The sequence below is a fragment of the Camelina sativa genome, chromosome 12 (genome assembly GCF_030686135.1).
Source record: "Camelina sativa cultivar CO46 ecotype springtype chromosome 12, ASM3068613v1".
Classification (NCBI taxonomy): domain Eukaryota; kingdom Viridiplantae; phylum Streptophyta; class Magnoliopsida; order Brassicales; family Brassicaceae; genus Camelina; species Camelina sativa.
In genome coordinates, this window is record NC_141891.1 from 6,193,564 (window position 1) to 6,219,991 (window position 26,428).

The 26,428-nt window shown below is 36.1% G+C and overlaps 8 protein-coding genes across 12 annotated transcripts; 4 read left to right on the plus strand and 4 right to left on the minus strand.

Annotated features, from left to right (window-relative positions):
• Positions 1 to 4,315: 4,315 nt before the first annotated feature.
• On the minus strand, positions 4,316 to 6,713 carry LOC104730517 (putative L-type lectin-domain containing receptor kinase VII.2). Its single transcript, XM_087479595.1, has one exon. It carries the CDS (start codon positions 6,561 to 6,563, stop codon positions 4,515 to 4,517), a length of 2,049 nt encoding a protein of 682 aa, XP_087335721.1. The 5' UTR covers positions 6,564 to 6,713; the 3' UTR covers positions 4,316 to 4,514.
• A 509-nt stretch (positions 6,714 to 7,222) lies between these two features.
• On the plus strand, positions 7,223 to 8,263 carry LOC104730520 (uncharacterized). Its single transcript, XM_010449694.3, has one exon. The coding sequence runs from the start codon at positions 7,695 to 7,697 to the stop codon at positions 8,172 to 8,174; it is 480 nt and encodes a 159-aa protein (XP_010447996.1). The 5' UTR covers positions 7,223 to 7,694; the 3' UTR covers positions 8,175 to 8,263.
• Positions 8,264 to 10,985: 2,722 nt separating this feature from the next.
• Positions 10,986 to 13,543, plus strand: LOC104730522 (mannan endo-1,4-beta-mannosidase 5). The gene is made up of 5 exons (XM_010449697.3): positions 10,986 to 12,139; positions 12,225 to 12,422; positions 12,521 to 12,643; positions 12,732 to 12,943; positions 13,034 to 13,543. The coding sequence occupies exons 1-5, from the start codon at positions 11,777 to 11,779 to the stop codon at positions 13,434 to 13,436; spliced, it is 1,299 nt and encodes a 432-aa protein (XP_010447999.1). The 5' UTR covers positions 10,986 to 11,776; the 3' UTR covers positions 13,437 to 13,543.
• LOC104730521 (uncharacterized) lies at positions 13,448 to 14,241 on the minus strand. The gene has a single exon (XM_010449696.3). The coding sequence runs from the start codon at positions 14,239 to 14,241 to the stop codon at positions 13,639 to 13,641; it is 603 nt and encodes a 200-aa protein (XP_010447998.2). The 3' UTR covers positions 13,448 to 13,638.
• Positions 14,242 to 14,889: 648 nt separating this feature from the next.
• LOC104730523 (uncharacterized) lies at positions 14,890 to 17,697 on the minus strand. The gene is made up of 3 exons (XM_010449698.3): positions 16,656 to 17,697; positions 16,141 to 16,428; positions 14,890 to 16,023 (listed from the first exon to the last, which is right to left on the minus strand). The coding sequence occupies exons 1-3, from the start codon at positions 16,797 to 16,799 to the stop codon at positions 14,968 to 14,970; spliced, it is 1,488 nt and encodes a 495-aa protein (XP_010448000.1). The 5' UTR covers positions 16,800 to 17,697; the 3' UTR covers positions 14,890 to 14,967.
• Positions 17,698 to 19,103: 1,406 nt separating this feature from the next.
• Positions 19,104 to 20,216, plus strand: LOC104730524 (uncharacterized). The gene is made up of 2 exons (XM_010449699.3): positions 19,104 to 19,745; positions 19,938 to 20,216. The coding sequence occupies exons 1-2, from the start codon at positions 19,620 to 19,622 to the stop codon at positions 20,052 to 20,054; spliced, it is 243 nt and encodes an 80-aa protein (XP_010448001.2). The 5' UTR covers positions 19,104 to 19,619; the 3' UTR covers positions 20,055 to 20,216.
• Positions 20,217 to 20,350: 134 nt separating this feature from the next.
• On the minus strand, positions 20,351 to 21,332 carry LOC104730525 (GPI-anchored protein LLG3-like). The gene is made up of 3 exons (XM_010449701.2): positions 21,101 to 21,332; positions 20,955 to 21,014; positions 20,351 to 20,856 (listed from the first exon to the last, which is right to left on the minus strand). The coding sequence occupies exons 1-3, from the start codon at positions 21,180 to 21,182 to the stop codon at positions 20,510 to 20,512; spliced, it is 489 nt and encodes a 162-aa protein (XP_010448003.1). The 5' UTR covers positions 21,183 to 21,332; the 3' UTR covers positions 20,351 to 20,509.
• Positions 21,333 to 24,168: 2,836 nt separating this feature from the next.
• On the plus strand, positions 24,169 to 26,014 carry LOC104730526 (E3 ubiquitin-protein ligase RMA2). 5 transcript variants are annotated; one of them, XR_015574529.1, is made up of 3 exons: positions 24,169 to 24,407; positions 24,498 to 24,691; positions 25,265 to 26,014. XR_015574529.1 is itself a non-coding variant. In XM_087478439.1 (3 exons), the coding sequence occupies exon 3, from the start codon at positions 25,270 to 25,272 to the stop codon at positions 25,855 to 25,857; it is 588 nt and encodes a 195-aa protein (XP_087334565.1). In that variant the 5' UTR covers positions 24,180 to 24,407; positions 24,608 to 24,691; positions 25,265 to 25,269; the 3' UTR covers positions 25,858 to 26,014. The 5 variants fall into 5 exon arrangements, 4 of the variants coding, with proteins under 4 accessions (XP_087334565.1, XP_010448008.1, XP_010448007.1 ...); XM_087478439.1 differs by having other exon boundaries at positions 24,180 to 24,407; positions 24,608 to 24,691; XM_010449706.3 differs by lacking the exon at positions 24,498 to 24,691 and having other exon boundaries at positions 24,305 to 24,407.
• The last annotated feature ends 414 nt before the right edge of the window (positions 26,015 to 26,428 follow it).

A 26,428-nucleotide genomic window follows, 5' to 3' on the forward strand; every position in this document is an offset into this window, starting at 1 on the left:
CTCTTAAAGCATCCACATTTGCATTGAGGCGGTCCAGTTGTGCATGATTTTAACTTTATTAAATTAGTGCACCAGTTTATTAACTTAATAGATTGAACAACTCGGTTTAGCATAAACTGAAAAACGATTGTTATTTTATTTTCTTGTTTTTGGTATGAGTATGAGCAATGTATTTCGGTGAATGGAGATCTGAATGATTTATATTAAAAGCTTGGAAGGGTGTTATGTAAGATTTTATTTTCAACTGCACGATAAAATCTTGGAAATCACGATTAAGTATGATTAATTGCCAAGATTTTTTTTTTTATGCCTAACAGTATATTTTTATGTCGAACCGTATATATTTTGTAATAATGAAGATTGGAAAATATTATTTTTTGTAAATTATAGAAATCATTAGGATATTCTCTTTAAGAGGATTCTTTGAAATATTCTTGAGTATATTCATATAGTCCACGAATTGACCAATTAATCTGTAATTTTTTTACGTAACCAACTTATATTTACTCTATAATCTATTTTGTAACCAACTTATTAAAATTATAAAGTCTTAAAAAAAAATTGTGTACTTTCGTATTATATAGGAGATCGCCTACAATTACTTCATTCAGAATGTACAAATTACAATCTATCGAAGAAATCTTCTATTAGAAAGAAAAAAAAAACTGCTCTTTTTAATTTGGTTGGAAAATAGTTACTTTATTTTTTTGGGCAAAAGGTTGGAATATAATTTCTTGTATACTTTTTACTAAAAGAATCACTTGTTATCAGTTTTTGTTTATTTATTCTTTTAACAAATTATTATTAGTTACTTAATATAATGTTGGCAAAAAATACAAAACATGTAGAAATAATATTATTCATAACTAGGATATGTTTCTAATCATATGGGGTGTTTTAGTTTGGCTGAGTGATATGATCCTGAGCTGCTACAAAAGTGTTGAAGAATATAGTGCGCCAAGCGAAACCATCTTAGTTAGTAAATTAAGCCTATATATATTGAGGGAAAAAAGCCGAAAAATACCTCATCTATTTTTTATTTGGACGTTTAATACCTCATCTTTTTGTGTTGGAAGAAAAATACCTCGTTTAATTATTGTTGGCTTAAAAATATATAATGTTTAAATTGTTGCCAGATTCTAACCCGCGGTATAACAGTCTTTATCGGGCGTCACAGAACATTAAACGGCTGTTAAAATGAAATCACACGTGTCTATATAGATATATATATTTCGTTAAACTTAATCAAGCAATATATAGTCTTAGTGTAGTGGTTAGAAGTGAGTTGGTTTTGTCTCCTAGCCAGGGTTTGAACCCCCGAAATTTTTTAAATTTTTTATTTTTGTCAAAAGAATTGTTGAAGAAGAGTGTTTTGATTCTTAAAAGTCTTTCTGTCAATACTCGCTAACAACTATTCTGTTTTGAGATTTTCCGAATCCGATCTGACGAATCAAATCTGATTTTTAATTTTTTCATCTCCAGAATCTGAAGAGTCATACAAACTCTCCCCAATGATCATCCTCGCCGTTGTTTCTAGTAGATACATCGACGATTGGCTAAGAGGAGAAGAAGAAACCGATGTCGTTTATTAGATCGGGAAAACCATTTGTAATGGATGGATTTGAAAGTTTTGGTTTTAGTCGGCCACAAGGTTAGGGTTGCGATTAGTGAAGACGATGAAAAAAAAGAAAAAAAACATCAAAAAGTGTAAGATGGTGAACTCGAACTCGCGTGCTAAGAGTTCAGTAAGACAAACGGTACCACTAGACCATGTTAACATAATCAGTAAAAGTAATACAAAAGTTTTATATATCTATATAAACAAGTGTGATTTCATTTTAACGGCCGTTTGATGTTCTGTGACGTCCGTTAAAGACTGTTAAATCACGGATTAGAATCTTGCAACAATTTAAACATTATATATTTTTAAGGGAAAAATGTCATTAAAATCCCCAAGTTAGCATTTTCATTGATTTAAAGCACAAATTCTGGATTTAGAGGTAAAAAACACCAATCTTTTGTTGACTTCCAAATAATTCGCAAACTCTTGTTGACCTGTTGAGGCACAACGTTATGTGGCTAAATGGAAAAATTAGATGGGGTTAATTATCTGTTAACGAGATCCGTTAATAGCAAAACGACGCTGTTTATAACACCCTAAATCCTCCAAATTGAGAAATTGATTCTCATTTTCCCTAAATTTCAAACCCCAATCGATAATCTATTTTCTTTTTCGATTTCTCTTTTCTTCTTCGAGTTCAACATATGAGTTCTAGCACAGAGATATCAGTAGTAGCTTCGTTTGATCGTGAAGTGCCATTGAAGTGTGTTTTTGGAGCCCGAGTCATCAGTTGAATTTGAAGAAGAAGATCTAATCGAAGAAGAAAGGAGGAATCTCAAATTAGGGTTTGTGATTTGGAAATTTTGGGAGGAATTGATAATCGGGTTCGATTTGAGGATGTAATTACAGAAGAAAATGACGTCGTTTTACCAACTAACGGATCTCGTTAACGTCTAATTAACCCTGTTTATTATCTCCGTCTGGCCAGTTAATGTTGTGCTTCAAACGGCGAAGTCAACAAGACTTCATGATTTAAATAGAAGTCAAGAAAAAAGTGAGGATTTTTTTCAACAAATGAAGACTTCGTGATTTAAATCAACGAAAATGATAACTTGGGGATTTTAATGACATTTTTTACATATTTTTAAGCCAACAATAATTAAACGAGGTATTTTTCTTCCAACATAAAAAGATGAGGTATTAAACGTCCAAATAAAAACTAGATAAGGTATTTTTCGGCTTTTTTCCCTATATATCGAGTATAGTAACCAGCAGGACTCCTTATGTCCTTCAAGTGAAGGGAGGAAGTTAATCGACGAAGTTGATAAGATGTGAGTATGATTCTCCTTTATTGCTGTGGCCTGTGACCACTATGAATCTGTGCAGGTTTGATCGTGCATGTTTTATGGCAACATCTCAATCATCGGTAAGGTCTCAAATACGAAGAATTTAAGCCAGATGGCAAGGATTCAGCCTTGAGCAAAGTGCTGATAAGTTTATCGAATAGGCAAGATTCTTCTTGTATAAACCTCAATGCCATGAAGCTCTGCACTCTTTCTGGTAACTTCCGTACGTGGATGATTTATGTCTTGCTGCTGACTTTCTGCAGCATGCAAGGACCTGCTTAACTAGATGTAACAATATGTGGACGATGAGTTATGGTTAAGGGCTTAAGGCAACAACTAAGTAAAGAGAAATCGTAAGATTGCATGAAAAAGGGTCTTTGAAGAGCTTTTTTAAAAACTGTTGTAGGAGTTAAAGAAGACACCCCTGCTTTATGGACTTGAGGAGTGAGGACAGCCTTAACTTTCTGACGCTTTGGGATAATCTTCTGCTCTTCTTCTTTACCATTACCCAACAGAGCAGGAGATGACAATGGTGATGAAACAGGCTCTTCACCCGCCTTTAATTGTCTTGAGGTAGAAATTCCCTGTAAACATAGAACTTCAGATCATAGAACAATGAAGTAGGTCCTTGAATTCTCTCCAGATGCATGCATAGTTCCGAAAGATGAGTCTTTTCGCCTAATTTACACATAGATAATACAAGTAGTCATCCCACTAGCATACACTCTCACTTCCCTTTATTTCAAAATTCGAATCGTAATGTAGAACTCAGGCAACAATAATAAAAGCAATCAGTTTGCTATTATCTAATTACAGAAGCAAATTTCTCAAAAGAGGAAACCAAGAAACTCTACACTCTAATTATAAAAAGTATTACCAGTTGCTGTAGGTGTGATGATATAGTGTCTTGAGGAGTAGTTTGGTCTCAGAAGACGCTGCAAGTAACCTAATTCACCAGCAAACAAAAAAACTCAATCATCACTCTCACTCAACTCAAACCACAAACACACTATACCAGAACAAATCTAAGATAACACCTCCTACCACTACAAGCACATCAATTTCAGAAATGATTTTACTTTCTAAACTCAACGGTATCAAAATGGTAGGTAACATTCGCTACCTTGTGAGACAGGGTATTCCAAATTTCCGAGTCGAAGAGTAATTTGCTGTAGAAATGTGATTGTTCTTCACTCTTCTACCAACTTGACGAATAACAGTTTTTAAATTCCTCTGCCAACCCGCCATTGTTTTCCACCCAAAACCCTCTTTTAAAAAATATCTCTGCTCGCTTCTTCTTCAGTAGTAAACGTGGACGAGGGAGATGAATCTGAAATCCCCTGAAATCGGGTCGGTACCGTGGCAGGGTACTATTCTACCACTAGACCACTGGTGTTATGTTTTACAATTCAAGACAAATACACTTTGATGTCTCATAATATTAAACGACTACAATCCAAATCTCAGTGTAGAACTACAACCTCAAACAAAATATACTGTTTCATGCAGTTTTTAGTCAAAATTCATACAATCTTATATACATAAGAATCACAGAACATGTATAGTACAAAAATTCAATAAAAATAACTCTCACGCTAGTTAGTTCCTCACCGTCCATGAATAATGGAACCATAACTTTGGAAGGAATTAGAATAAGCAGACGAGTTCCTCACATCTTGGATTGTGGGATGTTGTTGTTGTCTGCTTCCCTCACCAGTTTCCAACAAGTAAGAGCTCTTCACTCTCTCCAACAAGCTCATTTCCCTTTCACCACCATCCTCCACTAATCTCCCTTGTTCTAATATCTGCACCACTTGTCTCATCTTCGGACGCACTCTCGGATCAGGATGCACACACAACAGTCCTATTCTCAAAGCCATCTCTACTTCTTCGGTCTTGAACCTTCCATTCACCTTTACTCTCTCGTCTAAACCATCAACCACTTTGTCTTTCTCCATTAGTCTCCATATCCATTCGACTATCCCTTCTCTTCCTTCCTCTATTGGTCTCCTCCCACAAACTACCTCCAACACAAACACTCCAAAGCTATACACATCGGTCTGAGCCGATGCTCTCCCTGTCTTAACCAGCTCAGGCGCCATATAACCTGCTGTTCCAACAACATGTGTCGTGCTAACCATCTCTTTACTAGTGTTCTGCAACTTAGCCAACCCGAAATCACCTACCCTCGCGTTCATATCCTTGTCAAGCAACACATTGCTTGACTTTATATCTCTATGTAACACCTTTGACTCCCACCCTTCATGTAGATACAACATCCCTGAGGCCACATCTCTTATCACTCTCATCCTTTCCTCCCAATTTAACATCTCGTTACAATCAAACATCCGCTTATCTACGCTACCATTCTCCATATACTCGTAAATCAATACCAAACTCTCTCCTCCTTTCTTAGACCAACCTTTTAGTCCAACTATATTCTTGTGCCTTAGCCTCCCTAAGCTCGAGACTTCGGCCAAGAATTCACTCGTCCCGCTAACACTCTCACGAGGGCTCATCATTATTCTCTTAACCGCCACTTCTTTGCCTTCCAACACTCCTCTGTACACCTTAGAATTCCCTCCGTATCCGATCATGTTCTCCTCCGAGAACCCTTTCGTTGCTTCCAAAACGTCTTTGTATTGCACTCTGTGAGGCCAATACTCTGTTTCCCAATCTTCCACGTCTCCTTCTAGTCTCTGCCTTCTCCGCCTCCTCACAACGTAGAAACAGAGGAACCCAATAACAGAGAGTAATAACACAACACCACTAGAGACCCCAGCAATGAAGCCTTTAGACTTTGAAACAGAGTCATCTGGCAGTTTAAAAGAAGGAAGATTCCTAGTGATCAAAGCATCACCAATGGAGAAATTGGAGTTGCTAAAACTCCATGAAAGAATCCTATGGCTCTGCACTAGCTGTCCTGTGGATGCGGTGAATCCAACGAACATATCATCAAGTAACACCCCAGTAAGATTCAAGGGTATGCTTATGAGTGGTCTAATGGGTTTCCTAGTGCCAGCTCTAGCCATAGTTACATTGATGGCTGACCCATTAAACTCAATCCACGCCTGGTAATTCTCACCACTGTTAAGCCTCAGCTCCGTGAATCTCTCGCCGTCTCTACCTCCATAGAAACCAGCAACTTCAGAAGAAACAGAGTTGAGGGAATTGACGTCGACGCCGACGTGGTTGTCGTTGATGTCGTTGAACTCTTGGTTAGCGAAAACATCAAACTCTACGGCGAAGATTCGGTTGTTAGTTGCGCCGTTATTAGTCAAGTTGAAGAGGCCGAGATGTTGAGAAGAACTCGCGGCGGATGTTTCGGAGAAAGGGAGGAAGACGAAGGCGAAGCCGTGGCCAGGGGAGAGGTGTTTGTAAGGAGCCATGGAGAAGATGAATGATGTAGCGAAAGGTAGAGGTACGGCAGAGGCGGCGGTGGAGATTCTTGAATGGTATAGACCACGTCCAATGGAGAAGATGGTTTGGTTGGTGAGGGTGAGGATCGACGGAGGAGAATCAACGGTGGCGGAGCCGACGAGTAGTGTGTTGTTGGTGGTGAAGTTTGAGTTGTAAACGAATTGGATGCATGAGGTTGATCGGAACAAGAATTGTGTTATGAAGAAGAAGATAAAAATAGAAACTTTAGAGACCATGGTGAGAGACAGAGAGGTCTTTTGGGTACAAGTCGTGTCGTTTTGAAAGAAGTATATGGGAAGATGAAGAAGAACAAGAACAGCTTGTCAGAAACTCAAAAAGAGAATTATTATGTTTTTCTTTTGTGACGGTGTCTTTTATATATTCAAAAGAGCCAATTATTCAAATAGATGGTATGAACTGGAAAGGATCCATTCCAAGAGTCAAAATTATTAACAGGATAATATATTTGATTGACAAGATGGTGACAAACAAATAAAAATACGCCACAATATCAGCCGTGATAATTTGGTCTTTTGTAAATTTTGATAATTTTCCTATGCATTTGGAGTTTTTTTTTTTTTATTGTATTTTTCTTGATGCGAGCCACTTGGAGTTAATGGTGAAATTGGACTTGGTATTTTGCTGTCAACATTTATGGGGTATGAATGACCTTATTGGTCAAAGAAGTCAGCTTTGAAATGTCAATATATTCAATTCTTTCAAACATAATCGCACATAACTCGAATTATTCGTTGTTAACTGTAAGCATCATACAGTACTAAAATCTAGTCAAAGGCCTAACAGTAACTATCAACTACTTTCTTGAATTGTTGAATTCTTGGTATCTCTCATTTCATAATTAACTTTAATGTACATGATCACATTCAACTTTACACTAAAAAAACATTGCAGTCCCATATTCTTCTTTTGAAATGTAATGTGTGTTAAGTAATGTCGCTAACCCACTTGGTTTATAAAACGCTACGTTTTTGAGAGATGAGCCAAAAGCACGAAAAAGAAAAAATGGACACAGAGCTCTCCAACTGTCAGTTTGCAGGAAAAGGCAAAGACTTTAACTGGACCGCTAAGACAAAAGGCACGTGAAGAACACTACCCAATAAGCAAGAGCGTGCTATTCACGTTACGACAGATTCGACTAGGGTTAAGTAGAAGCAAAAAAAGAACGTTCGATCACTTTCCTTTTCTCACAATTCTTCACCGCAAACACTCACCCCCAAAAAAGGAATCATAAGAAGAAGAAGCTATAGACAAAAGAAGGGTATTTTACTATTTACCCTAAACTTTACTTTACCAACCACAGACACAGAGACACAGAATCATAAGATCAGATCTGGTGGTTTCAAACAATGGCGGACAAGGAAGAACAAGAGACGATGACCTCGTACAAGCTGTTTCTGAGAGTTATAAGCAAGAGAAGAACATGGGCCTGTCTGTTTCTTGTGGTCTACGCGATCCTCTTGTCTTCTTCGTGGAATTCGCTGAATTCGATAGTGAATTGGTACGGTGATAACCACCAGACGTCATCTGGTTTGCCTGCGCTTTACGCCTCGGTTCTTTTAGGTGCTGTGTTCGGAGTTCTCTCGATGGCGGCGGCGCTGTTCATAGCTGTGCCGGCGATCGTTGTGATCTGGATATCGGTGGTGGTGTCGATGGCTTTCGCTGGGAAATCGAGGAAGAGAGTGGTGATCGAAGGGAGGAAAGTGACGAAAGAGATCGCTGGTTTTGTGTTTAGGGTTCTTCTTAAAGAAGGAAACTTCGTGGCTCTTGTTTGTGCTCTTCTTGCTTACTTCGTCTTCTTTAACTCTTACTCTTTCACTTCTTCTTGATTCAATTTTTATTTTTTGTTGCGTTTTGTCATTAACGAAAACATCTTACAACTAATATATCCAAATCGATCTTTAATTTCCTCGTTTAATTTTTTTTAGTTTTAACAAGATTTGGTGGTTTCTTGAATCTGAAAAATATCGATCTTCTTTGTTGGATTGATGTGTGTGTTTTCTGATGATGTCAGATCGAATGCTTCCACGTCACAATACCGACACGTGAAGTTATTTGTCACTTCTTTTGTTTATTTCTTTTAGAGGAACACAGATTCTTCTTTTGGTCTCTCTGTTTGTCGGTCGTTCTCTGTCTCTGTCCGTAGAAGAGAGCTTCTCAAACTCTGAACTATAATATGGTGTTGAAGGCCTTTTTTGGTGGGCTTACCGGTTTTACCATCGATAGCCCATTTGTTGTAACTTCCATAGATTAATGGAGAACTGTTTAGTGAAAACGTTAGGTATATTGGTTTCACTAATCTTGTTCCTGAAGTTTTTGGTCTCTTAAATTTCCTAAGCCATGGTTTTATAGCTTTATTTAACAATTGAAGTATTTGAAAAAGTCTGAGATGACTCATGCTAACTTGATATATTATATGGTACTAACAACTAGATCATTTGTCAACATTTTTTTAATATACTTTTAAGACGTTTAAATTACTTTGTATAACTGAATTTTATTTTTTTCTTGTCAAACAACTTATATATGATTTAAAAGATGACAATGACCCAGAAACTATGAAACATATATATTGTGACAACAGAGGAGAAGATAAATTGTACTTGAAGGAGGAAGTGCACGTGATTAGGTATGGTCCAGAGTCCAGACTAAAGTTGTTTGGTGAAAGCTTATAACTAAGTGATGAGTTTCACCTATTCTTCAATCTTCATCATGTAGCATTAATAACAACTGTTAGAACCGTAGAAGGTGCCCAATCCAAGTCAAAGGATAGTTTATAAAACAAGTGAGCGAAATAATTATGCATATTTGACAAAAAGGATATATATGTTGAAAACATGTTACCATATTCTTGATCTATAATGAATATAATTCTCAAGAATCTTTTAGTATTGTCTTAGATTTTGTTTGCATTTCTCTTCACGTGTTATTCAATCTCGTTGCTTATGTTCAATAAAAATCCTTTACCATTATATTATGAATGACTCTACAGTTCCGGGTGTTAAAGAAAAAACTAGAAAAGCGTCACCGACAACATTCAAGAATATTTTACTTCTGTCTATTATTTAATTATATACCGCAGTCCACACCCTTTACTTGTAAACTTGTCGATTAGTTAACAATACATGTCGGCAAAAAAAAAAAAAAGTAGTTAAGAAAACATTAGAGAAGTACAAAAGCGGAGACGATTGTGATGAACTGGTTCACAAATTTTGTTATCGTAATTTAATATTTAGTTTTGGCTAAACTACAAGGATAAAAATAAAATCTTTCCACAAATGTAGTTGTCATGCTTATCTATAGTATATGCTATCTACCATCATATTCATTATAAAAAAAACGTGGGCAACACCTCGAATGATTTCATTTTCATCAAAGAGACATAGATATATGTAGGGATGTTGTCGTGGGTTTAAAAATCCAGCCCAACCCAATTGTGGGTAAACCCGTGGGTATCCGAATTATTTATCTTATGTGATGTATTTTGCATTTTATATTACATATAATTTTATCTTTAACTTTTTGATACCAAATGTGATTTATATTATGTATTTTGTGTATTTTACTATATCTGTAACAATTTTCAAAAATTTATAATTTTATATAATTTAAATAAAGAATAGCAAATATATTAAAAAGTTTTGTTTTAAATAGATAAAACAAAATTTATTATTATATATTAGATAAAACTAAAGTTTTGTTCATAATTTGCTTATTTCATATTAAATTTAAATAAATATTTAAAAATGAGAATTTGCATTTTTAGTAGAAAAATGACATTTTGCAGTTTTGGCAGAAAAATATGACTTTTTAGTTTTGGCGGAAAAACATAATTTTATGGCTTCGGTGGGAAAACGAAATTTTGCAGTTTTGGCGGAAAAACGAGATTTTACGATTTTGGCGAGAAAACGAGATTTTGCGGTTTTGGCGGAAAAAACGAGATTTTACAGTTTTGGCGGGAAAACGAGATTTTGCGGTTTTGGTGAGAAAACGAGATTTTGCGGTTTTGGCGGGAAAATGAGATTTTGCGGTTTTGGCGGGAAAACAAAATTTTACGATTTTGGCGGGAAAACGAGATTTTGCGGTTTTGGAAGTAAAACGAGATTTTGCGAGTTTGGTAGGAAAACGTGATTTTGCGGTTTGACGGGAAAATATAATTTTGCTGTTTTGGCGGGAAAACGTAATTTTGCGGTTTTGGCAGAAAAACGAGTTTTCGTGTTTTGTGTTTTTGGTAGGAAAATGTGATTTTGCGGGTTTAGTGTAGGTGATTAGACTTGACAAAAAAAAGTATAGGTGATTAGAAAGAAAAAAAAACCCAATGGGTACCCATAACTGATAGGGTAAACCCGTGTAAGACTTTATAGTTTTGGGTACCTGCCCATTTTTAACCCATTTAATTTCTTAGAAAAAAAACAGATCCCAAAACCCAGTTTTAAGCATGGGTTTCGGGTATCCACTGAGTTTTTACCCACTTTTAACATCCCTAGATATATGTTGACTCTATGCAGAAGCTATGTCTGAATGAGTTGGTAATAATAGTATGACTTAGTAGTAAAGGGAATGATATTGTAAACAGTATAATTTCAGAAGTGAAAATTATGAAAAAGGGTTCATAGTTAAGGTATTCACGTCACATGAATGAACAACAATGAACATTTCTCAAAAGTCTGAAGTTGATGACACTCCAACGCATGTGACCTGTTTTATATACTTTTTTTCTTAGAGAATTCAAATGTTTTGTTAAGTCTCCTTTAGTTTTATTATGTCTTATAAAAAGTTAATTTCTGTGCTTTCTTCTCTTCTTTGGTAGGTCAATTTCTGTTCTTTTCTCTTCAATTACTTACTTATTTTATATATACATCAGTAGTTAAAATATCAAATTTCTAGGAAGATACTGTTTTTATAAGTAATTACAATTTAACAAAATCATAGTAACTTTTTGTAGAAAACAAAAAACATCACTATATGCCTTGTCCCTTTTGACAGGTAAAATCCAAATACCTCTTTGAATTCTTTCACAAAAGATACACATCAAATTACTTCATTGCAAAGAAAAAAAAAACATAGTATTACAGAAAACTACAGTAGTTTGGGGTCCATTTTTTTGTTTAATATATAAAATTTGTGTAGAATAAACACAATTAAACTAATCCAAATACAAAGATATATAGAGATCTGTGTCTCTGTGGTTTCATTCAATTATTCAATTCATAAATATATTTTTCTGCCATTTTGTTTCAATTAGGAGCCATTTTTTTTCAAATCTGGTCAATTTATTATTAAAGGATTTGCAATTTCCATCTGGGTTTCATAAAAAAGTTTGGATTTTGCGACTCATCCACTGAACAAAGCCTCAGACTTTTTTTCTTCTGGGTGGCCACCGACTCTATTCTGAGGATTGAAAAAACTTCTGGGTTTGTGGGAGAAGGGCATGATGGTGGCTGCAAGGAACAGGCCAATGCTACGAATCCTAGGTTTTTTCATATGCGCAGCTTTCATCTATCTCACATTTAGGGATTTGTGGTTGAATCACAAGAGGAAACCAAAGTTAGGGTTTGTGAAAAGGAACGGAACTCAGTTCGTTGTTGATGATATGCCTCTCTATGTCAATGGGTGGAACTCGTATTGGTTCATGGCTCATGCCGTTGATGAACAAAGCAGAAACCTTGTCGGTGAAATGCTTGAAGCTGGTGCTAAAATGGGTCTCACTGTTTGTCGTACTTGGGCTTTCAATGACGGTGGTTACAACGCTCTTCAGATCTCTCCTGGCCGATTCGATGAGCGAGTCTTTCAGGTATCTTTTATCTTGTTTCCCTTTGAATTAAGCGTCTGTGATGTGTCTCTTGTTTTAATGGGAATTTGTATAATGTTTGGTTTAGGCTTTGGATCATGTAATAGCAGAGGCGAAAAAACATGATGTTAGGTTGCTGCTTAGCTTAGTGAACAATTTGCAAGCTTATGGAGGGAAGAGTCAGTATGTGAAGTGGGCATGGCAAGAAGGTGTTGGTCTTAGTTCTTCCAATGATTCCTTCTTCTTTGATCCATCTATCCGCAGTTACTTCAAAAATTATCTTAAGGTAAATGGTCTTTTGCTGCTGCTATGATTCAACATTGGAGAGCAAGAGCCTATATGAAGGGTTAAAGATTGAATTTTTATTTTGCTGATTTGTTTCAGGTTCTGCTCACTCGGAAGAACTCAGTAACTGGAATAGAGTACAGAGACGATCCTACGATTTTCGCTTGGGAGTTGATCAATGAGCCACGATGCACTACTGATGTCACTGGCAAAACTCTCCAAGTGAGTCCCTCCATTTCACCTAGAATCAATCATTCACATTGTTTCTTATTCTGCAGATATGTTAGTGTGTTTCTTTGTGGGATCACAGGACTGGATTGAGGAAATGACGGGGTACATTAAATCGATTGACGACAAGCATCTCCTCACAGTAGGCTTGGAAGGTTTCTATGGTCCTGAGAATCCAAAACGGCTGACTGTTAATCCAGAACAGTGGGCCTCTACGCTTGGATCAGACTTTGTTCAAAACTCTAATTCCTCAAACATCGATTTTGCATCTGTTCATATCTACCCTGATCACTGGTAAGTCAGCTCTGGAACAAAGAAGCAAGATTATGATTTGACTGAGCAGTTCCTACAATCTTACTTTGCTACATATATATGTATGGGCAGGTTTCATAATCAGACCTATGAAGAGAAGCTAAAGTTTGTTGTGAAATGGATGCAATCTCACATTGAAGATGGGATGAAAGAGCTAAAGAAGCCAGTTCTATTCACAGAGTTTGGACTCTCGAACCTGACCAAAGACTACGAACCATCACAACGAGATAAGTTCTACAGAATCATCTTCGATGTAGTTTACAAATCAGCCAAGAGAAGGAAAGCAGGAGCAGGGACATTGGTGTGGCAGCTATTCATGGAAGGCATGGAAACGTTTGGTGATGAATTTGGCATTGTTCCACATGAACAAGACTCTATCTACAAACTGATGATCGAACAATCTTGCAGGTTGGCTAAAGTTACAGGACGTCGTAATGAACATAAGTTGAAAAAACTTTGTTCTCACAGACATTGAGAGAGAATCACTTGTAAAAAAACTGTTATCATTTTTTTTCAACAGTGAAAATCTGATTCTCAAATTTTGTTGTATACAAAGAATCAATCAAGTTACTTTGTTTCGAATTCATGGAAAAAGCAGAGAAGTTCATATTTTATAAGCACAAATACAAAAAAAAAAAGACTATACTACTCTTCAGATCTAAACACTACGTAGAGATTTAAGAACTAAGCTTAGCCAATCTTGGTGATGTCCTCGTTGAACTCGTCTTGTTCACTTTCTTCTTCTTCTCCTTCAAAATCTTCTCAACCAATTCCGATTTTATCGATTTCTTGTTCACTTGGGGATTGTTATCTTCAGCGACTTTATCAAACTCATCAGAGAGCTTTCTCCTGATACTAACCACACCTTCGTCTTCTTCAGATCCGACCTCTTCATCATCAGAATCGTTCAGATCTAAGTATCTCCTTCGTTTGACAACAACGGGAGGCGGAGGAGGAGACTCAGAACCAGATCTCTTCTTCTTCTTCCTCTCAGAAATACCGGATTCGAGTTTGACAGGGGTAGATTTCTCAAGCTGAGCACGGAGCTTGTTGACGTTTCCTTCGATTCGGCCTTGGAGACGGAGACGAGTGAAATTGAGACCACCCATGGACCAGTGAGCGTCTCTCGCCCATGTGAGGAGAGGATCTAGAACAGAGAGCGGCGGATCAACACGGCAAGAGTTGAACTTGGGATTATCGAAGAAACGAGGTCGGGGGAGCCCGTTGCCGTAGAACTCAACTGGTCTGATGGAGAGATGTTTCTTCACCGGCGTCATCATCTTATTGATTTTATGGAAGAGACAGAGATTGAAAGAGAAATTGAGAGAGATCGAGAGATTGAGAGATGGAGGATGATGAGTTAGTGATTGGAGATTGGGGGAATTAGGGTTTATATTGAAGATGAGTTTTGGCGGGTGTGGTTTAGTGGCGCCAGACTCTAACCGCGCTGCTTGAAAAATAAAAACTTTGCCGCCTCTTCAATTTTTGCTTTCGCGCAGTTCTTTTCTCAGTTGATTTGGTTTTAAGGATTCGCGCAAATCTATTTCCTTTCATGGGATATGCTTTTTTTATTTTATTTTTTGACAATCATGCTTTTTTGACTTTGTTGGTATAGAAATATTGATTTCATAATTATCAAATTAAAATTAGAAGCTTGCCCTTTAAAGAGTATTTTCAAAAACATTTATGAACGAGATTCGATATAAACCAAATCTGCGATCAAACACAAAGCTGCTCTCGATGCACACAAGATTGAGTAAAAGATAAGCAAGCACTCATCACAAGGAACATTGAAAGTAAAAAACATACACATAATAATAGGGCTTTTTTAAGAAAACGTAAATTGAGTCGCTTAAGAAGAATACACAACAGACCCAATCTATTGGCCCCAATAAAACTAGGGCCTTATAGAGTAACTCAAGAACAAGGGAGGACAAAGCACAGTTTTTATTGTAAAAACTAAAAAGATACAAGTAGAGAGAAGGAAGAGAGATTATGAGACTTCATCACCATCCTCCTCTGGGAGGCCCTCCTGAGGACTGTCCACTCAATCTGTCTAGTAGGGCGTTAAAGTCGATGGGTTGGCCACTCTCCTCCATCCGCTGAATCACGGCCATCACATGGTCTCCTCTGAACCCCATGCTCACTAGCTTCTCTATCAGTTCTCCGTATTTTGATCTCATCACAGGTGGTGCACCAGTGTTACCGCCACCTGCCTGGTGAGGCTGGGGAGCGTATCCACCACCTTGTGGACCTTGCAAGTAATGGGTCTGTTGCTGTTGCTGCTGCTGCGGTTGAGGTGGTGTGTATTGCATTCGCCCACCTTCATACATGGCATTGGCATACCCGGCAGAAGGAGGAGGAGGTCCTGATTGTAGATACCCATCGCCTGTCTGGGGGCTATAAGACATCTTTGTCTGCTGCGGAGCCTGTGGTGGTGGTGGTGCACCGTATCCGTAAGCTTGCATAGACTGTTGTGGAGGTCCAGAGTATGGTGATTGCATCTGCATGCTGCTTGGCAACGATTCTACAGGGGATTGGTTGCTTGGTGGTGCAGGCGGGTATGTTTGGTAGGTTCCACTTGACGGTGGTGGCCTAGCCTGTGGCTGGGGAGGCCAGTTTTGCTGGTACTGCGGGAATGACTGAGTTTGGGCTGAGCTTGGGTGGGATGGAGCAGGAGGTGGAGGCATGTACTGACTCTGTGCTGGTGGTGCTTGAGGTTGTGATGGTGGAATGGGAACAGGTGCAGGTGCAGGTGTGTTTTGAAGCTGTGGAGGAGGAGGAGGCATGTAATACTGCTGCTGCTGTTGTGGCTGCGGCTGCTGCCCTGGCGGTTGTGGGGCTATTTGGTGAGGCAAAGCAAGTGCAAGCTGCTGGTTGTGTGGATCTGATGTGTTCTCGCTCTTCTTAGGCTCTGGAACAGGAGTGGCTACTCGATCCTCACCATGCTGAGAGTGAGACGAAGAAGATGACTCTTTCTGCACAAGTTGAAGCTTTGCTAGCTCTTTCTGAGTGTCTGCTAGCTCCTGTTTATCTCTGAGAATCTGGACTGACCTATGCACCTACAACAACAGAACATATATCATGGTTATCAAACTTCCAATGCTGATCATAGTCCTAAAATTTAAAATTAACAGAAAAAAAAAAAAGGATTCATAAACATTGCAAAACACACAAACCTCTTGAAGATGTTTGTCCAAAGATCTAAGCTTGACATCAGCCTCCTCGTGCTCATGAGTCAACTCCGATCTCATTTCCCCAATTGTCTTATCAAGGTTATAGCAGTAAAGTTCAAGCTGAGACAAACGTGAGCTGATACCTTCAAGAAAACGCATCATGTTATCAGCATACTTCTTCATGGTTCTTTCGACAGTGTCAGTAAGGTCTTGGCTCAAAGAGTCCTCCGGTGGGCTGTAAGAGCTTGTCGGAAAAATCGAAGACCTAGCCATCCTCGTTTTATGAAACTCCTGCAAGCAAAAACATGAAACGACAAACTAACTCAGTAATCATCATCATCAATTTGAAATACAATTTGCTCTTCCGGTTCAAACAGAACCTAGCTACTCATCAATCACAATCTATCTAGCAATCATATACCAAATCGAAACCCTAAAATTCCCAAATACCAATGATTGAGCAAAGCCTATAGACTAAAATTACAGAACGGGAAGAAGAAATAGGTAAGTGAGTTCACCATGTTTGAAGCAGCGATGGAAGGATCGGAGTGAGGACCATTAGAAGAGTCCTGGTTGGTGTAGTCGGAGCAGAGGATATCATCGGAGCCAAAATCGAAGCCTTTAGATCCTGAGTTGACCCGACCCGAAGATCCAGACGCCATTTGAATCCGAATTCTTAGAAAAACTAAGATCGAGAGAGAATTAAAATCAAAGGAAATCTCGATTTAGAGATCAAGTCTTGGGGGAAAAGCAAAAAAGAAAGAAAAAAAAAAGGTTGCTTCTTCGTTCTCTTCGAACCTTTGAGAAAACGCAAGCAGGAGAAAAACGTTTTTTTTTGGTTTGTTTAATTACAAAAAGAAAAGAAAAGTCCCAAGTGGAGAAAAAAAAAAAATGGAGTTGTTTAGTTTTCAGACTCGAGAGAGAGAGAGAGAGAGAGAGATAAGGATGAAGGAAGAAGGAAACAGCCAAACCGACTTTACTCTTTCTTTCTTTATTCTTATTTATTCTTTTAGTCCCTAAGGATTTTAATGGTTTTGATTTTGCCCCTTTTGTTTTAGTTAAGATAATTACATCCTTTGAATTTAAGAACTACGTCGTTTCGCTGGCGCTGTGGTTTAATATTCTCTAGGTATATATATTCTTCAGTTGGTTATGTGTCGATGAGCGTTTGGAGAGAATCTCTTCTCGACTTCAAAAGGCGTATGGAAGATCTAGTTCGTAGAAGAAATGAGGGAAGTGAGGCATATAACGTTTCATTCTTCAGCATTTCAAAAACGTTATGTAAGAAGAGCCAGTTTCCTAGAAGAAATTGATGAAATGAGGCGTCTCGGACTCACAGATCATGGAGGTGTCGATCAGAAAACGCTGATAGGACCTGAATGAAATGGAGATTCGATTTTGGCTGAATGTGATTACATAGTTCAGAAGGGATTTGAGGACCAGAGCTGCTTTTAATTTCATGATGCATTGAGGTAACTTGGAGGAACACCAAGTTTTGATTGATATAGATGAGAAAGGAGTGTTAAGGGATTGGTTTTGATGTTTATATGGGGGTCTCTTGTCATCGAATTGAAAGTGACAGACGAGACGATATAGTTTTGGTGCTCTTTGATTCCATAGTGACTATGTGCAGGAAACTAGCTTCTCAACGTTGACACTATTCTTCCTTGATATCTTTATGGATAGCAAGGTTACTGTTTGGAGAGTCTCTTGGTCTTGTGTAAGCCTAGCAAGTAGCATCTTATTTGTCTTGTCTTGTCTAATCTCAGCATCTTCTAGGCATTGTCTCCTGCTTGTTTTTGGGATCTATAGTAACATTGGTCAGCTAAACTTTTCTGAAGAACATATTCTAGTTATCAGTTGTATCAGAAACATGAACCGGTTATGATTGGACGTACACCAAGAGTGGTTTTGTTGGATCAGGATGATGTATCTTAGCATCTGCATATCTGTGACTCAGAGATAGTTGGGACAAACTCTTGTAAAGAACTTGTTTGAAGCTGTAATGAAACTAGTCCTCAGGATTGCCCTGTTGCGTTACTTACAATGAGTCCACAACATATATACCCTTTAAATTGTTTCGTTCTTTTCTTGGACATCTTTGTAAGATCTTATTCAACATATTGAACTCCTCTGGGCAGATATTCCACATTCACTTTGGTCAGAAAATGTTTTTACATTCTTTTATCTTGATCACATTTTTTTGGGGACACCAAATATTTTACATTTAAGAGTAGAACAAGTTGTTTGGTTCTTGGTCTTGCGGCATGATCAAATGATTCACGTTAAGATACGGATATGGACCGAATAAGTTTTTTGGCCGGTGAGAAAAGTAAAAGATAGATATGTGGACAAGATTATGAGAATGCGCAAACGATAAAGTAAGTCCTCCAAAAGTAAAGTTTAATTATTAAGAAACCCATCCCTACAGAAAACATAGCCGCAAAGCGCTTTTTATTTGTATCCATACATCTTCTATGAAAACTTTAGTAATTAATTAACAACTTAATTGGGGGGATCCTATACGCTACCATAAGATGCTAAGTAGTACGATAATGTGTTTGTTACCATGTCAGAGTTTGATGGGTTTAAAACATTTCACTACTCTGTTTCTCTCTTCAAAAATAGTGACCGGGCATAATTTATTGCTATTGAGCATAGGCTGTGTCAATTGTCATGTCTTTATCAAAGAATAAATGTGTTAACACATAGTATTAAATTTGACACAGACAACATCTCACCAGAAAACCAACATGGATTTGTTAAGTTCATATCCACAATTTGCATATGGGATTAGGTTCTCAAAAGACAAAAAATAATCAGAACCACTTGTCCAACACCCTTGTTCCCCCGTCGTACTATTAGTGTCTTCAACCTTATCTTATGAACATTTCATTTTCTCGAACCTTATCTTATGAGGCATAGAATAGCAACAGTAAATAACGAGAAAGAAGATGGGTATACTTGTCCAATACAAGAAAGCTGACTTCTTTACTACATGCTCAAAAAAAAAAACACCAACTCACAGTTGCAACAATTGTCCGGACACGTGGGTTACTTTACCAACCAACGATGGACCCATTTTCATTTAAACAGATCAACCAATCATGTACCTCTCTGTGTGGTTCTAACTTCAAAGGTCTCAAAGTACATTTATTTTTTCCAATTTCTCATAACAATTCTTCTACTAGAAGGTAAATCTTTTTTTCTTTCTAAATTACGATTACCAATGATCTTAATCGTAATTAAACACGATGAAAACATACTTAAGATACATGGGAAAAGGGCAAAATGGTATAGATACGTAAAAATGGTCAACTAGCATTGCGTATATAAACCGTCGGCTATAGAAAGCAAACACCTCAATTTTTTTTTCCCACATTTTTCTCTCATCTGTCTACGGTTGCAAATTTATCTTATTTAACACAGAAACAATAAAAAACAGAGTCCACGAGTTTGGGATAATTTTGTTCACCCGAGACATGAAGAAATCTGGAATCATTGTTGCTGCCTCAATCTCTGTTGCTGCTTCAGCCACCGCTATCTCTGCTGGCTCTACCAACACCTCCGTCTCCTTCTCTTCCCCGGAATCTAATCATTCCCGTCAGGTAAAACAAAAAAACAGAACCAATCTCTTTGTTTCTCGGTAGCATCAACGTTCCCTCCTCTGTTTTTGCTCTGTTTCATCAAGTACTCTTACAATAAGTAATCTCAAACAAATTAATTGAATAACAAGGTTGGATAAGAGGTTTTGTTTTCATGGATTCGGAAGTGTAACGAGTTATGTATATTCTGATTAGGATTCAAAGGGAAAACAGAGGAAGAAGGAAGGTTCAGAAGATGGAGGAAGTGACAAGTTTGCTCCAAGGTTTGATGGGTTACGATTCATCGAGACGCTTGTTACTGCTCACCGATAATCTTTGCATTGTTCTCATTTGGAATTGTTTACCCTATTGATCTACAACAAAAAAAAAATTACTGATTTTTTAGTGTTTCGGTGCTTTGGATTAAAGTGTTACTGTACCCACCAAGACAAGAAGCATGATTTATGTTTATGAGGAGTTCATGTTTCTATTTAATTACTTTTTCTTGCTAAATTATATTCTACTGACCTTTATAAGGCCTTGGAGATTATTTAACTCAGCCCATTTATGTTCAAACACACATGTTCTTGATCCACAAAAACATGTTGTTGAATGCTAGTTGTATCATGTGTTTGTAACAAACGGTTTTATTTACTTGGCGCAACCAAAGAGTTTTAGGCTTTGGGGACCATCCATAAAATATGTGCTCACACAACAACTAACTTGACATATATATAAGATTGTAGTTTATATATAACTCATATCTTGACATATATATAAGATTGTCTTTAGAAGAGGCAAAACAAGATAAAAATGGTGATTAGCAATGCAAGTCTCGGAACAAGAGGGATCAATGCATGGGAAGATGATGTAGTGGGCTTGACGTCGGTGCAATCGAGGCCTTCTTTGCCTTCTTTGCACATATTAGCGAATATTCCAGGAGGATAACGACCGTAGAGATTGATGTAGCTGAACATTGTGGAAGCACAATCTGTCTTCTCATCGTTAAGAGCTTCCGCGAATGGGCAAGCAAAGTCCTTGAAGGCTGAGCAGCATACCTTGGCCGGATAATTTGGTCCTTTGCATTTACTCGTTATGACTGTGTAATTCTTGGTCGCAAAATCTTCTTTGCACGCTGTTAAAAATGTTATAAACGCAATCATTGACCATGATTTTTAAAACACACAAGATTATGATCAGTATGATACAAATTTGTGGAAGTTAATTACTTACTTGCCTTTGCCTGAAGAAGGGCTCGGCTTGTAGCTTGGTGTGACTCAAGTTTATTATCAACTGCATGCACATAGAAATATCAGATTTTGTCATAACAAATTTAAACAATATTTTAATAAACAATATTAAAGAATTGTGTAAATTACGAGAGATGTGGAGAGACAAGGCAAATCCAGACAAAAGGAGGATTGAGAGAAGAGAAACCAAACAATGATGAGCAATCTCCATGTTTATGTTTCCTCCTCCTTTTTTTATTTCTCTTTTGTCACATTTGATTTTTTTTCTTTCTAAACTTCTTTGCTTTTTTTGTTTTTTCGTGTTTCCTTTAAAAGTTATAGGAGGAGAGAAAAATGTTGCGGATATACCGGATCATTGGTTAGAAGAACCAATAGTATGAATCAGTTCATGCAAAAACAAAGTTACCGTTAACTAATTTAATCCATTGAGAAAAACCAAGAAATGTCATAGAGAAGTTTAATACTACAGTATAATTAATTTTGGTTCAACTACCAATGGCTGATATCCATAATAAATTGAGAACCGCCCATTTCCTTGGCTCAGTTCTCCGGTCCGGATCGTTAAATGCAACTTGCTCCAATAATTTCATATGATAATTTGAATACATTATCACGAACGTGTATATATCATTATAATATTCATATATTTATACGTTTTCTAAAAATAGTATTTGTATATTTACAAGTTACAACTGTATTTAACCCCAGATATAGAAAGCTAGCTACAACTGTATCCCAATTTTGTTATTGTCGTTTTTAAAATGATAAATGTATTTTCTCGGGATGTTTTGTCAGTCAATCGAATAATCTATCTATCTTACATTTATATTAACATTTTTGAAGTACATTTTGTGTTATGCCCTTTAAGTTTTGCTTATTTAAATTTGTATTTACAAGATTAACCCCTAAAAAAATTCCATAAACAATATTGCAGAGAAACTCAAATACTAAATTTTCTTAAATCGACCAACATTTGTTACATTTATATTGCCATAATATCTTAACAATATCTATACATTATGATTTTTCCAAAAACAGCTCTACCCATTAAAGTTTTAATCCCATAAAATCACCAAAACTATCTTTAGAGATTTTGTTTGTATAGACTTTCTATAGAAATTTTTGCTTTACATATTTTGATTGTAAAATGTAGATTTAGTCATCTACATTACTTGACTTGAGGTACTTAGGGGTTTGATTCCTCAGATTTCTCACATTATAATAAATAAAACTAACTAATTATCCCGTGGTGTTTCTATAAATTGAAGTACATTTGGTGTACTTTAAGTGATACTTATTTACAAAGTTAATCCTTAAAAAATTGCACATACAAACAGAATCAATTAGATTCCCAAAATGTCTCTACAAATTTGGTTTATAATTTCCTAAAACAATTTATATATTAAGAAATTTATTACACTTAATAACATATACCAAAAATATCTATACAATATTTTCTTCTTTTAAAAACTCTAATATTCAGTAATAACTATATTGTTTCATATGAACAATTAAAACTTTAATGGTTATTAATATGCTGATAAAAAATGTAAAAATAATTATTTTACGGGTTAAATCTAATAAATTAGAGTATTTATAATATAAAAATTAATATGTGGTATACTGCATAATAACTTTTATGGATATAATTATTTCACGGGTTAAATCTAAATAACTTTAAACTTACGGATTAAATTTAAAAACACTAAAAATTTAAAAATATAATAATGTAAGAATAATTCTTTCACGGGTTAAATCTAAAAGCAGTAAAAATTTATATTTTTATAACCATAAGGATACAGTACAAATGTAACATTAGTATAAATAAAACTAAATAATTGTCGCGTGTCTGTGGTATACAACTGATCAAATTTTATAATTAATTAAAATACAATTATACAATCTTAAACACTAATCAAAAGAAACAAAATTAACAAACAAATACAATTTTTAAAAATTTAATATTTTTTTGTTGTAAAAATATTGTCCCGCGGGTTAAAATCTAGTTATGTAATGTAACAATAAACAGCTAGGGTGAAAATTATCTTTCTACTCTGTATCGGTTTGATGAAGTAAATTCTTAGTTTCTTTAAGTCTTATATGTTAAAACAAAAAAAAAATAGGTAAATGACTGACTTTATATCGAAAAGATTTTACCATTGTCCAACACATGGCTGCATGATATCTACATTCTACATTATTGATGTTTTAGATGAAAAAGCATATTGTTCATTTTTTTTTGTGAATTAAACCGAGATTTTGTTTTTACGTGCTTTGGTATATCGTTTTCTAAAGAAATACTTTTCACAATAATGAATATAGTGAAATTACGTAAGTCGGACGCAACAAATAAGTGATATAATTTTGGATGATTATATAATTTGCGTAATTGCTCATGATAAAAAGAGAGTATTACAAACGAAACTGTAATTGATAGTTTTCCTCTAAAAAATAGTACTCGTAGACTACAAATTTATATAGTGCTATAAGTTATTTATTCAAAATTATAAAAAAAATTAAAATGTGATAGTATATACTCCTATATATAGCACATATAAACTCATCTAACAACCTTAATTAAGCTTCATGATCATAATCAGACATAACAGTGACGAGACAACGTATACGAATTTAAGGCAATGTTTTACTATAACTGGATTTTTTGGGGTTGCCTTCTTCTGCAATTAATATATATAGTATATGTGGAATATTAAATATGGTCTGGTGACACCAATGGCTCCTTTTGCTTCCGTGACGTGTAACCTAATTATCTTTGTGGTTTATAAACTATTCAACCATTGGTTGAATATGACCTTTAATTAAGGCTTTCATTTAAACTTTTATCATTCTCCTCCTCATATTCCAACTTTGATTAAACAACTTACCAAAAAATTCCCATTGTTATTCATTCAACACCTAATAATTACAAATTCTGAAAGTAAGGCACCGAAATAAGTAGAATTTTACAAATATTACATGATTTTTGTATGATGGTGTAACGGTGCAGCCATGGAGCACCACGTCATAGAGCTTTGGGCAGTATCTACTGTTGTGTTGCCAGAAACAGAAGCTGCCAACTTCTTATCTTTTTTTTTTCAGAGCCAAATTCTTATCTTGTGAAATATGATATTTTTTTATGGGGGAATTTTGCAATATTATTATTTTTCCCCCTATAAAGTCATGGTCCATTGGACTCATGGGGACATTTACCATATTTCCACTTGTTTTTTGTCAACAAAATTCTATTCAAACTGAAGAATTAATTTTCTATAAATATACTTAGTTGTGAATATATTATGGTTTATATTATCTTGTTTACTTTTTTAAAACGAAGCTGATCCGTTGCTGACCTTTTCATAAAATATAAAAGACAGAGGCTGGAGAAAAAAAAAGAATGGCGTTTCGTTACTTTATCTACTTATTAGTATAATTTTAGGTAAACGTTTCTTCTCCTGATTTTCATTTTGCACCTTACAAAACAAAAATAATACAAATAATTGTGTGTGTGTGTTTGTGTATATTATAGGGTCTCGTGCTTCTGCACCACCCTCGATCTAATATTCTTCTTACCCATTCTGTGCTTCTCTCTAAACCCCAAAATAAATCATTTCCTCTGTTCTCTTCTGGCCATTGTAGCATAAACCAATACAAGCTCTCTCTCTCTCTCAAGTTTCCAAAGTCTCTAAAGATCCATCGGTGCTTTTACAATCTCTACAACGAGTACGTCTCTTTCTTGTTTTATGTTGTTGCGTGTGTGTATATATAAAGACATCAAACTAATAGATCTGCACTTTTTTTGAGTTACTACTCAAGAAAGATTATTTTTTGTTTTTTGGTAAACTGTATCAGTTCATAGATCATCATACGACTCAACTCTTTTGTAGATGTGTTTTTATTAGTTTGTTAACTTATTATCACTTGTTTCTGTTTCATCAACCACTCCGTTTCTTTTTTATTATTTGGCTTTTTTGTTTTGTTTTTCTTATAAGATAACGTGTTGTAGGATTTAAGTGAAAACAGAGCAAAGCTTTCGAAACCGAAAGTGATTAATTAGGTCAAGTCTTCATAACTTCAGCCTGTCAAAGAATAAGATCCTTACCTTCTTTTTGTTTTTCTAATCCTTTACTTTACGTTGGTGTGTTAAAATAAGTTTAGTTTCAAGATCGATCATGATATTTGTATATACACAATTCTCTTAAGATCTATATAGAGTTTAGTGTTTTACAAATTAGGTGAAATCTCATTAAATAAGCAAACCACTGAGTGAATGTGTTTTTGTCTTGTGTGTTTCAGTAAAAATGGAGATAGAGAACGAAGACAACACAACATTAGGTGATTCTGGAGGAGGAGACTTCGACTGCAATATATGTTTGGATCAGGTCAGAGACCCGGTCGTGACTTTATGTGGCCACTTGTTTTGTTGGCCCTGCATTCACAAGTGGACTTATTCCTCCAACAACTCAAGACAACGCATCGATCAATACGACTGTAAGAGGGAACCCCCGAAATGTCCCGTCTGCAAATCCGATGTCTCCGAGGCTACCCTTGTTCCCATCTACGGCCGAGGACAGAAAACTCCACAGTCCGGTTCAATAGTACCAAACAGACCATCCGGTCCGGTTTACAACGTAAGAACAGGGGTTGGTCAACGTTTAGGTGAAGGGGAGAGTCAACGGTACATGTATAGAATGCCTGATCCGGTGATGGGTGTTGTATGCGAAATGGTACACCGGAGGCTATTCGGTGATCCGTCTTCAAGCAACGTGGCTCCTTACCGTGACACTAATGTCCGGTCGAGGCGACGAGCAATGCAGGCGGAGGAGTCACTAAGCAGAGTTTACTTGTTCCTACTTTGCTTCATGTTTATGTGTCTATTTCTATTCTAATTATAAATATACATATGTGTATATATATACACCAATTGGAATCAGTATGCATATATATGTAATAAGAGTGTGTATGTGTATATGTGTAAGAGTTGTTGATTCCTTAAAATTGTATAATGAGCACATTAATAAAGTCCAAATAAAGTAACGACACAAATTGGCTTGCTTCTCTATGCTCGATTTATTTATATGTGGATATGTGATGATGTGATGAGAAGATGAGAGAGCGTGGGTGAAAAAGGAGGCTTATCTTCAACTCAAGATAGATCTGTGCACCCAAAAAGATGATAGTGGCATTAGAATGCGACACAAATGATGTTGTTTATGGTCGGATTACGATCGTTTAAAACAAAAATAAATTTTTAAAATAAGAATATAAGGGAAAGGGGGCCCCTAGATTTGATTGATAACGGCGTATTAATACTGTAAGATAGAAGAAGTAGAAACTTTTAATTTCAACTATGTGTTTTGGTACGAGTCTTTCTTTATACATTAAAAACGTTGCCAAGAAAAATTGGTAAAGTGAGTGGATTGGGATTGGAATTAGCTGGTTTCATTAAAAGCATAGACT